Source organism: Octopus bimaculoides, chromosome 1, assembly GCF_001194135.2.
Source record: "Octopus bimaculoides isolate UCB-OBI-ISO-001 chromosome 1, ASM119413v2, whole genome shotgun sequence".
In the NCBI taxonomy this organism is placed as follows: Eukaryota; Metazoa; Mollusca; class Cephalopoda; order Octopoda; family Octopodidae; genus Octopus; species Octopus bimaculoides.
Genome location: NC_068981.1, coordinates 98,735,418 through 98,749,689, shown reverse-complemented (window position 1 = coordinate 98,749,689; position 14,272 = coordinate 98,735,418). Strand labels below are relative to the sequence as shown.

General features: G+C 32.6%; 1 protein-coding gene across 1 annotated transcript in view; it reads right to left on the bottom strand.

The window, feature by feature from the left end:
• Positions 1–950: 950 nt before the first annotated feature.
• The window catches only part of LOC106876173 (microprocessor complex subunit DGCR8), a 78,956-nt gene continuing 65,634 nt past the window's right edge, over positions 951–14,272 (bottom strand). Inside the window, exons 14-17 of the mRNA XM_052967036.1 lie at positions 13,265–13,321; positions 12,569–12,652; positions 10,985–11,095; positions 951–9,627 (exon numbers count right to left, since the gene is read on the bottom strand). Coding sequence (XP_052822996.1) covers positions 9,550–9,627; positions 10,985–11,095; positions 12,569–12,652; positions 13,265–13,321 — 330 coding nt within the window. The 3' untranslated portion in view covers positions 951–9,549. The remainder of the gene's footprint in view (positions 9,628–10,984; positions 11,096–12,568; positions 12,653–13,264; positions 13,322–14,272) is intronic.

Genomic DNA, 14,272 nt, shown 5'->3' with positions numbered 1-14,272 from the left:
GCTAAAAAAAAAAAATTTGGGGTAATATAATCCAAGATCAGAGCTGACCTGAAGGCTAAACAACAACATATAACAATGGTTACTTTCACACGCCAACAAATCATAGTGCATTCCACACTATTACTTTATTTTTTGTTTTATTAATAGATAAAAAGTAATTTGCTTAATTTTTAAACTGTGAGTTACAGTACTAGGTCAGGATTAAGGCTAATATTCAAACCATATCATATATAAAAATTATAAATCAATGAAATAAGATTAGTATAAAATAAACAATTGCAGCATGGAAGATGCATATCAGCCATTCAGTAACACACAAAGACTGTTGACTTTATTTAAACATTTATTATTTGTCATATGATCAATGTAATATAGTCGTGGCCAATACCGGTGTCACAAAACAGTCACCCGTGCCAATGACATGTAAAAGGCACCCTTTAAATATTGGGCTTCGTGATAAGTGACCAAGACCTTTGATGATATGCCATACTTGGGAAGACTCATGCCAAATGAAATTGTAGCTGTGGTCAATGTCAGTGTCACCTAACTGGCACAAAAAAACCATTGGAACCTGGTGCAATTCTCCAGCTTACCAGTTTCAGTCAAACCATCTAACCCATGCCAGCATGGAAAGCAGGTGTTAAATGATGATGATGATGGCATCAAAATTTCCATCACCTGCAACTGTGACCTGGTCACTGACAACAGTCACACCGTGTTTCCAAATGGCTAAAATGTCATCCACACTGCAATCATTTTAATTTTGACATATGGTCTCAGATCAAAACACTTCCCATGCAATGCATCTCCATAATAGTATAAAATAGAATTATGTAAATCTATTGGGAGCACTACAGTAACCAATATGATAAACAGGCATGTAAAACATACATCTGCATAAAATAGTGAAAACAAAAAAAAAACAACACAAAAAAAAATAATCAACACAATTGTGACAACTTCAATACATCATCTTTAATTTGACAGCTTAACACTGGAGCAAGAATTAACAGACTTGATTATATATATATATATGTCGGAAACAAGTTTTTCTGGTATCTAATTCGACTAGAGGTTTTTTTTTTTTCTTTTTCCTCAGAATACTGTAGGAAATAGACAGAAGAATACAAATGAAACAATGGATTAAATGTTATTAAGCAATTTGTTCAATATTCTGTTTCTTTAATATGTAATATTGTTTTGTTTTGTTTTTACTTCCAGAATTGGCACAAAAATTTTGTGCAATATTGACTACCATGATATAGCATTGATCTGTTCAGATGATGGAATCATCTTTTAGACAGTAATACCTGCAGTCAAGATATATACACAATGGAATGGAGCTGGCAAAAAGAAAATAGCTTGGTCAGCTGTGAACTTCCAACAACTCCTATCACAGGCGCAATACACCAGCTGATATTTGGTGAAATGGGAAGATCTACAAGTTAAACCTTTTCATTTTCCTCATCATTCCCGCCTCAAAGTATGCACTAGAGAAAGATGTGGCAAAGTGATATGTAAAAACATGAGGCGGTGGTGATGATGATGAAACAGAGTGCATTGTTCGGCTAAGAAGTAACGATCACAGCTGAATTTCATGGAGACTGTCTCCAACTTCCTGAATACTCCTACAACTGAAAAGTTATGTTCCATAACCTTTAAGCAGTGTAAGACGAGAGAGAGAAAAAAACAGAGGAGGTGGGGAGAGAAAGGAGGAGACATTCAAGATAGAACTCATTGTTATTGTCACACATATACATAATTTTTTTTGTTGATTTCTTTGCTAGCAAAATCTTTAACTTAATTGAGCGATTGTCTCATTTACTGGAGATCTTCAGAGCGAATGATTGGTCAGAAAAAGGGTAGAGTTGAATGATTAATGAAGTGGTCAGCAATGAAGAAACATTCATTGGTTTTGAACGGAACCAGACAGCAGGGTTTGGCCAGCAATATTTCCATAGTAGAAAATTGTTTGTACTCTATGTACTCAGTCTTCCAAAATCTAAGACTTAAAATTCAAAGCAGACGCACATTTTACAAATACTATTGATACATAACTACACACCCTTTATTATTATTATTTTTTTTTTTTTTTTTTACTTAAGTATAAAAACCCAGATTTATAGCATTAGTGATTATTATAAGTGAAGCAGTTTCAGTAAGATAATCAAAACCAAGTTTGGATTAGATTAGCTGGGAAGTTATTACTGCATCACAATCCCCTCTTCAACCCTTCCTTCCAAAAAATAAAATCACAAAATATGTATATTAAATAATTTAATGTGCAAATGGTATTTTCACCCAGCCAGGAGGATTTAAGTTTCTATATTATTAATTCACTTCAGCAAATTAGATTCTGTAATTAAAAGTCCTTACTGTGGTAGCAAGAGAGAGAAGAGAGAGATGGAATACTAGAGTATTTAACAAACAAAACTTTCCAGCAGCTGGAGAGTAAAGAGTGCTATATATATATATATATACACACACACAGACACACATAAATTAACACACACACATGCGCATGCACACACCATGTTTCTGACATGGGATTGCAAGACTTGAGAAGTACCCGATTTTTCATGCTAGCATTGGTTGGATAAGTCTTCAAATCTAGACATTTGATTGATTTGTTTAAGCAGATATTTCAAGTATATTTTTCGGCTATGCAATTAAAGTGATGTGTCTTATGTATGGGTGAATTATATCCTAAACAAGTATTGAATACTGCCTTCAAAATAACACTGTACAGAGAAACTAGTCATGATGAACACACACACAATCAATCATAATTATTATCTTCACCATTACCATCAACAACAGAAAATTATTTTTTCCAATGATTTTTCAAACAGTTTACTTCATAAGATATTGCTGTGTACCTACTGTGTGTCATTTCAGTTACAGTAGACAGTGTTTATATGTTACTCCTCAAAAAAGTAAACATGGAGTGCTGTAAGATCATGCTAGACAAGCATTTATCATCAGTTAGAAATAATACTCTCACTAACACTTACACATATTAGTAATTTCAGCTAAGCAAATTTTGCAATTTGTGTTTCTTTCACATCTACTTTCCTATACTAGAAAATGCAAGAGAGGAAAATACTGTTTTGTTTGTTTGGCAAACTTGGATATTTGTATAAGAATCATGGATGCCTTTTGTGGTCACTAATCAGCCAACAATGAAGCTAGGTTGATATCTAGTTTATCACAAAGGCAAACTCAGACAGGAAAGGGCAGAATATAGTTGCTGTTAACAGAATACAGCAGGCTGTCAGCAGCAACTTATCTTTACAGTTACAACTTATAAAATGACTGATGCATTTATACATCTAAAAAACAAAAACAAAAAAATTACTCTACCAATGAATAGCATGATTTTCATTGTTGTTTGAGTTTAATAATATCACAGTGACATATTTCAACTAGCTCTTTATTATCTGGTCATTTTCTGACTCTTTGTATCAATATTGATAACAAAATATCTTACTTTTTATTTGTATTGATGAAAAAGTACAGCAACTGGACTTAGTGACTAATACCAGCTGATAGGCAGCATCAGAGTACACAATTTAGACAAAAGACACAAAAACAGTATATATATATATATATCTATATATATATATATATATATATATATATATATATATATATATATATATATATATATATATATAGTGCAAAGGATTATGAAGAAATATGACTGACCTACTGCTACACAGAATTCTGGTGCTATTTTGATCATAATAGACAACCCAGTTTTGCTTTAAATATATAAAAGAACTTAATGCTGACATTTAAACCACTTTAAACTCTTATTTGATCTGTTAATATATTTTGAAATTGTATATTATGCTAGACCTTCTACTACTATCAATTACAGAGTGACAATTCATTGATCAACATCTTCAATAATCTAGTGAGCCAACAAGCAAAGTCTCTCTAATAATCTCTCACAGTGAAGAATCCTTAACATTCACATTACATTGTCCCCCCATCCCTTTTTTTTTTTTTTTTTTTTTTTTTTTTTTTTGTTTTTTTTTTTTGACAGTGGAATAAAGAAGAGACATGAGATTAAATACTGAAATATATGCCAGATTGTCACTAACTTAGAGAATAGTATACTTGATATAACGGTAAAAGAAGACGGAGATGAATTATGTAGCACAGCAACTTAACATAAGCAAAGGATGTTGACAGACTGAAGGGTAAGCCAAATAGCTTCATGATCTTATATTATGATGGAATGTTAGTGCAAAGACATTTACGTTTTGAGCAAAATATTTGAAGATTGTTTAGAAACAGAATGAAATTTTCCAGCAGATCTTTTACAGGTGGACAAAATGAAAATCAAACAAAACAACACATAAGATTGACAGGGACTATAGATATTAGTTTACAAAATGGAATATAGATGTTAGTTTTCAAAATGGAATAAAGATATCAGTTTTCAGAAAGCCTTTGTTATTAAATTAATAAATTTGCAAAGAAAAAAATTTGCTCAAGATGTAATTTAGACAAACTACACAGCTGCGTTTTTATATTTTCTATTGTTAATTATGATTCCTCAGTAGAGAAAATGACAAGTAGGCTAGCAAACTATGAGGTAGAGTTATGTAATAAAAGCCTACTGAATCAATATAATCTCCAATTTCTCAGTTCCTCAACAGACTGCAAAAGGATAACTCATGGAAGAAATAGTTCTAATACATAGAAAGAATGAAAAAAAAGAAAAGAGTGAATCCAAATCTATCATGCTAATAATTTTTAGCGATGCTGCCAGAAATGATGAAACATCAAACATTCCCTCTCTTAGCTGCTTGTGAAACGTACAGGTTACAATTTGGTTTAATGGCAGTGCACACAAAGGTTGGTGTCTCAAATTGTACCTGCAGACATATTGCAACAGATAAAAATATACAAGACCTGCATAATTTATATTTATATGTTAATAATCTAGATGTAGGCATGTTAGAGCAGGAGGCTAATAAAAACTGCTTGAAAGACATTAGTGGAGCTAAGACAACAGCATGGTTTTTAACTAAGTATGACTAGATGCACTGAATTTCTATGATAGTGGAAGGGACTTTAAAGTTTTCTTCTCTAGATTAGATTACTTCCAAAAGCCACAAAAGTATAAACATGAGTAGTTCATTTCAGATGGTTTTAGGCACCATAGGACTGACAAAAAGACATACGATGTTGTGCAGATTTGTGCCATACAGGATGTTAAGAGTTAAATCTTAATTCATTGAAATACATTCTTCTATTTTTTGTGAATTGCTAACAAATGCCACTAGATTTTTGTTTTCTTTATCTAGCTTAGAGGAAATTTTCAGTTCATTAAGAATCTATTTTCATGCATCATTCAGTACAGCCACACTTACATAATAAGTAAAAGCCTCTATTTATTAAGTAGGTTCATATTGTCTATTCTTCAGAGACTGTCACTGTCTTTAAGAAAGATAAAATTTTCCTCTTAAGCATGACAATCAAATTAATTTAATCAATTCTTAATTTAATGAAATTATCTCACCTCTTCAAATACAAGTAGGTTTTTGTTTAAAATTTCACTTTATTAAAAACTTTTGAGTGTATTTCATTCAGCAAATTCATTCAAATCTCATTTATATTTCCAATATTGACACAGTGATAGAAGAAGCAGATCAATGGTGCTAATTAAGTAAAATCAGTGAATTGATTATGTAGTTGTACTTGTTTAGCAAATCACTTGATCTGATATCAGATGTTTAAACTAAAACTAACTGTGGAACAATCATACCAGCCATTTAAAACTATTTATGGTTATATTCATTTTTGGTCTTTTTTGTGATAATCTTTGGTATATTTTGTTATCATAATGTACTATAAAGCATCACAAATTGGTCACTAAAGCAATTCCATTGCATGGCTTATTGTAATAAATCATTATAACAATAGATATGCTACTGGTAAACTTCTTACAAGAGAGTGTTACATTTGATAAAGCAATTAACTAGAAAAGATAAACAACAGACTATGGCTATATAGTTAAGTTCACTTAGCTACCACATAGTTCCAGATTTGATCCCACTGTGCAGCACTTTGGGGAAGTTAAGCAGTCTTGAGAATTATATTTTAGTAGAAGAGTAACTGTGCAGAATGCATATACAAAAATCATCAGATGTACATATATACATACACACTTTATTTGTGAATCAACAAAGCTATCAATGGTTTCATGTGGAAAGGGTATCAACAATTTTTCAAGCTGTCCTTTAAAAACACTGATAATTGTCTCCATCCAAAAATGGAGACGATTACCAGTATTTTGAAATGGATTGCTTGAAGAAATGTGGATACCCTTTCCACATGAAACTATTGGTAGCTTTGTTAATCCACAAATAATGAATGCACCAAATGCAGTGTTGAATACTGAGTATTACTGTTCAATAATATTGTGTTTGAGTGTGTGCATGTGTGTGTGTACACACACACTGGCATGGGATGGTCAATCAAAATCAGCACGTTGAACAAAATCACCATGTGGTATTTAGTCACTTTTTGCTAAGGTTGATTTTATCTTTCATCCCTTACATCATCAATAAAATAAGTGTCAAATAAAGTACTAGGTTTGATACAAGCAACTAAAACTCTAGGAGGTGGAGCCAGAGCATGAATCAATAAAAGAAAAAGGAAGTTGATATTTACAATAGCAACTAAGATATAAATGAAATTAGAAAACAGATCAAAGATGACATAAATTCTTGTAAAGGAAAGGCGAAATAAAAAGCTTTTGACAAAGAAATTATAGCTTCGCAAAAGAATGTGCTATGAATGGGAAGATTATAATGTAGAGAAGTTCTTGTTTTGCAGCTACTGATAATTCAAATAATTCTTTCACATTAATATTCACAAAAACCTTTTAGTGTCAGCTGTTGCAGATATGTTACTGTCAGGTTTGCAGAGAGATCTCATTTGATGATAGACTGCTATCATTATCACAGAAACACTATTTGATGACACTGGCAATCCACTAGGAACATTGCACAGCCTAGAGCCATTGAATTAGAGCTTGAATTACAGTTCAAATTCTTGTCATACCTGGATACCTGGCTACTGTCTTTCATCTTCAGTAAGGAGAGGGAGAGATTGTAGCAAAAAATATACCTGATCAGTTGTCAGCAGAATTACAACAGCTTTTAAGGTATTGCAAGAAAAGAGAAATATATGGAAGATTTGTAGCGCCTGAGTGTCTTAAAGATGAAAAATATTGATTTCTGACATAGATACAAAATATAACTTTGATGAATAGGGATTTTCAATGACAGCTGTGTACTTCCTCTAAATCTGAGTTTTAAGATAATGTCCCTTTACAGTATGCTAAATATATTGTAATGAGGTATAAGAACACTGAAAGGAACAATAAGAGAAGAATTTAAATTCATATTCAGCATGTAAAATAGCAGCTGTAGACAATATTAAGACAATATAAGTATTAGATGCCAAGGAATAATGGAAGGAGAGACAATATGATGGTAATTGTGAATTAAAAATTGACTAGTTCACACATTTATTACCTTCATTTTTCTGGGTTTAAACTTGACTTAAAAAATAGCCACTTAATTGATAATAATGATGATAATGATGATCATGATGATATCAGTGTTTATTCACTGCATTAATTACCTTCAGCTGCCAGTGAAAATAAGTGACTAAGAGAAACAAGAGTAGTAAATGCATAATTTAGCCAATGTCCTTGCAACTTGAAAAAGCATTTTGATTTTTGATGACTGACTCCAAAATCAAGTTCATATGAAGTGAAAATAGTTATAAAATAAATGGTTTCTAATGTAACTTCACTAAACTAATCCCAGCATAAATGATTTCAGATTTCCTCCAAGGAAAGACACATAAATGCTAAGGCTTTTTACATTCTTAATAGTAGGTAAAAAAAAACCAACAAAGGAAAAAAATTGGATCAGAACAGAGATATTTCTGGTAGTGAGAAATGAAATAATCTATTAAAAACAAAGAAAAGTGGTTTCATGACATTCAAGATGAGAATAATTCAATTTAAGGAGACAAAACTTTTACTTAAATCCTGATTCCTGACAAATATAAACGTATAAAAAGAAGCTAAAATATGAAAACAAAAAAAAAAACTCTGCTCAGATTACATTTCAAATTGAGAGGAATAACTGAACCATATCCACACACCAATTTCTAGAGCAAGAGACACTACTTAAAATCTAACAAAACGACTGCCTGCTATAAAGTATTTCACATGATACTGTTTTGAACAATGCAAACTTTTTTCTTCAAATATCTGAGTCACAATTTATATTGTGGTTGGGGCCATAAGAATAAAATCAAATGTACCTACTAAAGAGATTACATACACACACACACACACACACACACTATGTATGCTTGCATATGAAGGAGTTAGCCCACCATAAACCATAAAATATATCTGCTTTGAAAATTCAACCATAATCTTGGATTTCCTCTTTAGTTGAGATAATTTTAAATTAACAAGAATCACATATGAATCTGAAAATATTGATCAATGTGTGCGTGTGTGCGTGCGTGCGTGCACGCACACAACAACTGATATATGAGAGATAAATTATTAAAAGGCTATCATCACTTTACTCCAATTTTAGCTAGTTTCACTTTAACCATGATAGCTTAGGGATGGGAAACTAACCATGTGTGTATATGTAATGTCAACATCCAAATATTTAAATGAGGCAGTAATAGAAGAATATGGAATGGGCAAGGAGTACTTGCCTCCCTTGGTTATCACAATTTTTTCACCCACTTATTCTGTATATATGAATGAGAGCACACAGAATTAGATGAGCTAGGAGGAAGTGGTGGCTGGATTAACAATTGTGCTTCATCCTCCGACTGCAAATGCTTTCATTTTAAGTTCCATGTAAAAGTCCAGAGTTATAATGAAGTTTATCAAAAACAAACATCTGTCCCTCTTCAGTCAGCGGAAGGCTAGCTACACAACATCAACACATTTCTAATTGAAGTTATGCAGTGTAAATGTAAATGCAATAAAAAAATAACATATAAGATACAGTTGCTGGATTTTGAGATAACAAACAGTTCTATGCAAACAATTGACAACTATAGTGCAAGATACTGGAAAGTGTAAAGAGATTGTTTTTTTAAAGATGACATGTAGGAAGTTCCTCAAAAGTAAACCCCCACCCACAAAAATAAGAAAAACATTGAGGACGCCATATAGTTCAATCACACTTCAAACAACTATGGCTAAGACAGACAGAAATGGGTAGTGTTTTTGTGGAAGATCAGATTGATAGTTGAGTGCAGTAATGGAAAAATGACCAAGTCATTGACTCAATATTACTTTTCTTCGAATGACATTCAAGTCAAAGTTGGTGGTGGGTGAAAGAAAGAGAATGTGTGTGGGTGTGAAAGAGGAGGGAGAGAGAAACAATTGGCTACAAGCATTAAAATTGGAAACAACAGAGTAATCTTAAGTGCATTGATAGCATAAATTAACAAACATCTGTAAACAAAGGACTAGTATCAGAGGTCTAATCCTGACACGTTTCCTACAGGGACAGCTGATTCAAGCCGCAACTTTCCTCTTGATTTGATGGATTCCTGCAAAAAGTAAAAACATAATTAAATTTCATTACACAAAATTAGGCAAATTCTTTTATTTTTAGAATTAATGAAATCATTTTTAGTAATGTATGTAATGTATTCAGGTTTTTAAACAACAAAAAGTTGTTCTGAATGGTTTAGACAACTATTGATTGTTACATCATATTTGCAGACATCTGCGAGACAGATTTTCTGCTCAAATAACAAAACAATCATCTTGCATGCTTTTGCTATTGAATTTTAACAGGCCCACATAAACAAATTTTTCATTGAACATTTCGTGTAAGTTAACCATACAACTAGTTATAGTATATAACAGAAAAGTTATTATACAACTGGAATGATACTCTTAAATATTATACAAGATAGTTACAATATATTTCATGCCAACGGCTCCAAACAGATATACTGATTTAGATCCAAAAGTAGCCACTCATTTAACTGGAAGAATTCTATTAAATAGCTATTAGTTACCAATAAAGGTCAAGCATAATTAACTATATAATACATGGATGTCAATGAGTCTTTTGTAGTTGTAGTAAGTTAACAGCTACATAATAAACATCTATGTACCAATTAAACATAAATCCACAGCAGTTGCCAACTATCAATGTACCAACCAAAATTAAAACTGTATTACAAAACTGCCTCACAAACAAAACTCGTTTTAATACACAGATATATACACACATATACAGACATGTAGATACACAAATGTATGTAGATCTGTATGTGTGCACGTATATGCACACACACACTAAAAGTTGGTAGATTCAACAGTATTGTAGCTAAGATGTATTAGTGAAGTTGATGATATGGGAATGTCGTGGGGGGAGTGGTGATATTGGAATGTCATGAGAATGATATCCTATGGAGTTTCTACTGATGCCATTTGATTGAGCAGGGCCATCTACCTGAAGGGATTTGTGATTTTTCTGCCTTCCTACTTATTAAGACTTTAGTTTTTGCAAGACTGACTCTAAGGCTCTTCAATTCTAAACCTTGCTTCCACACCTGAAACTTCTAGTTCTGATAGTGACTCAGCTATTAGAGCAAGGTCATCAGCATACAGGAGCTCCCAGGGGCATCCTGTTTTGAATTCCTCCATTATTGCCTGGAGGACTATGATGAATAAGAGGGGCCTGAGGATCCTTGGTGGACCCCTACCCGGATTTCTTCACTATATTCATTGCCAACCCTCACCTTACTGACAGCATCCCTGTACATGGCTTGCACAGCTCTCACTAACCACTCATCTATCCCTAGTTTCTGCATTGACCACTTGATAAGGGATCGGGGGACTCTGTCAATTACATCAAACAACCAGATATTTCGAGAATTGCAAAATACTGACCCTCTGTAATTTAATCTTGCGCATTTCTTCTCTGAGTTTCTCTAACACTGCTGTATTGGGTTTGTTGGACTTGGCCTGAGACTGTAATTCAGTAATGCTCTGCTCTTCTTCCTGAAAAAGAATAATGCAGAAAAAAATCCTTTAGGAAACTAAAGTGTTGACAGAATGAAATAATAAATACAAGACAACTCAGTCTTCTGACAGGTTATTATTCCAGAGAGGAATCCTAAATGGGAGTCTATACAATATCAAAACAAGACAGCTATGGAAATACTTTATAATTCTCTTATAATTCATTTTGCTGAATCTGATGTTTTAAAAATGAAATTATAGACATAATTTGAAAAATACAATTTTTCATAAGTAACAAGAGTCTGATAATGAAATATATACTTTGTAAATGTTGTCTCTGCAATTTCTTTTACTAATAAATCTGAAAGAATTTTATTAATTAGAATATGTAATAAAATCGATTATAGTAAGTGGCATACAGCTGAATGTTGTTTCCAACATCAATCATTTAACTTTGATATGAGAAGAGTGAAAATATTTTCATAAATGTAAGATGGGATAAGTGGTCATGAAATACCATTGGAATGGTTGAGACTAAGGAATATTATTGGGTTAATCAAAACCACGTGAGTGAATCTGATAAACATAAACTGAAAGAAGTGGTGTATGTGAGAGAGAGAGAGAGAGAGAGAGAGAGATTTCCAGTCTTCCATGAAAACATGCCCAGAAGACAAGGAGTTATTATCTTACTTGGAAACATTTGAAGGTTGATGACAGGAAGGGCATCCAGCCATAGAAAATCTATCTCAACAAATTATGTTTGACCCAAGAAAACAGAAAAATGGATGTTAAAAGAATGGGGATGATGGCATACCAATTTAGATCCTTTTAATTAACTAGCTCAGCCAAAGATAACTTGCTCCGGAGATCAATTTGATAACTAACAATGTACTCATGCTAAAACATAAACATTATATACCATCCAATTTTAGATATATGCAGTTGCCTATAAAAAAATAAAATTTGCTTGGCAAGCTTTTCTCATTTACAAAGTTTTTTTTTCTTCTAATCCTCAATACTTGTATATTTATTAGTCCTGCTGATAAATGAACAAGCATTTACAATAAGGAATAAAAGTGGTAGAAAAATAGCACTGATTCAAACTATCTAGTTGTCTAATTTTCTAAATAATTATAGTAAAAAGTTTTTTCTATTTACTGATATCTTAATTTATTTTATATTCTTAACTTACTAATTATTGCCATTAAATAATTACTATATAAAAATAGATGTTCAAATTAACTCTTCCTCTATTATTTGAAGTAGTCTATATTCAGTAACAGAAATGTTTAATTATTTATGGTACTCTTTAACATGCTATTTGTTGAGGGCAAACGGATGTAAATAGTTCAATTGACAGGAATTATGAGGCTGTCAGAGTTGATGCCAACAAAGTATGGCTTGTCTAGAAATGATTTCTTTCGTATGACAAAAAATATAAAACAATGAAGAATATGTATTTAATGGAATAATAAATAAAACTTGAAACATCAAGAAGGAAACATATCTTACTTTCTTTTCACGGATTATTTTGAATGAAATTCGACCATACAGCCGTAATAAAGAACCCCAACTGGTAATATGTGGATGGAGACGCTGGAAAAATATTTTTAAAATTTAGTATTCTTCTTTGTGATTAAATACGCATAAAATAACAAGTACATAGTACAAATAATTGTATTATAGTTTCCAAAGTCAACTGAATATATGAGGACTTGAATTTTACTATACACATAAAGCTACTTGCTCAAAAAGAACTAAAATATTAACCCTTCAGCATTTAAACTGGCCATATCCGGCCAAAATATTCTGTCTGTTTATGTTCAAACTGGCTTTTCACACCAACCCTATAATATAATTCTAAAAATTAATAGTTACCGTATCAAAATCTGATAGCTACAAGGTAATTCATAATTAATTCAAAACAATGTGAATAAAAAAGCATTACTTTTGATAGGATGTGAATGGTGAAGGGTTAATCCTTTTAAGAGGTATAAGTAAGAGTTGACAAGGTATAGAGATGTAGAAGTATTTATTTTGCATTAGAAATTTATACAATGAACATGTTCATAACAAGTTTATGAATTATCTTATATATAAAGTTGTATCAAATTTCATTAATGAAATAAACACAAACAATTTTTATCGTTCAGAAAAAGAAAAATTAAGTATAATTTCTAAATAAATTGTCAACACAGCAAAACATACCTGCAATATAGCTTGTGCAGCTTGTTGTTTTCCTTCTCTTTTATTTTTACACACAACCTGAAGGTAAAAATATACCAGGTAATTAAAGAGTTAAACAAAACAAAAATAAAATAAACACAATGCTACCACTAAGCCTAAATTATATTCCCTTACTGGTTTCATTTAGAGCAGTGGTTCTCAACCAGGGTCTATATGGCACAAGGGGGCCCAATAAGATTTTGTTGATAAAACCTATGTGCAATGAATCGATATTTCTACAACTCTTTTACTCTTTTACTTGTTTCAGTCATTTGACTGCGGCCATGCTGGAGCACCACCTTTAGTTGAACAAATCGACCCCAGAACTTATTCTTTGTAAGCCTAGTACCTATTCTATCGGTCTCTTTTTGCCAAACCGCTAAGTTACAGGAACGTAAACACACCACCATCGGATGTCAAGAGATGGTGGGGGGACAAACACAAACACACATATATATATATACATACATATATCCGACGGGCTTCTTTCAGTTTCCGTCTACCAAATCCACTCACAAGGTTTTGGTCGGCCCGAGGCTATAGTAGAAGACACTTGCCCAAGGTGCCACGCAGTGGGACTGAACCAAGAACCATGTGGTTGGTAAGCAGGCTACTTACCACACAGTCACTCCTGCGCCTATGCAAAATATTTTAATTTTTTATACAGTTCCTAATAATATTTAATTATAAAAATACAATAGGATATTTTTATATACAACAAATGGCTATGGAGGTCCATCATCATCATCATCATCATCATCATTATCATCGTTTAACGTCCGCTTTCCATGCTAGCATGGGTTGGACGATTTGACTGAGGACTGGTGAAACCAGATGGCAACACCAGGCTCCAGTCTGATTTGGCAGAGTTTCTACAGCTGGATGCCCTTCCTAACGCCAACCACTCAGAGAGTGTAGTGGGTGCTTTTACGTGTCACCCGCACGAAAACGGCCACGCTCGAAATGGTGTCTTTTATGTGCCACCCGCAC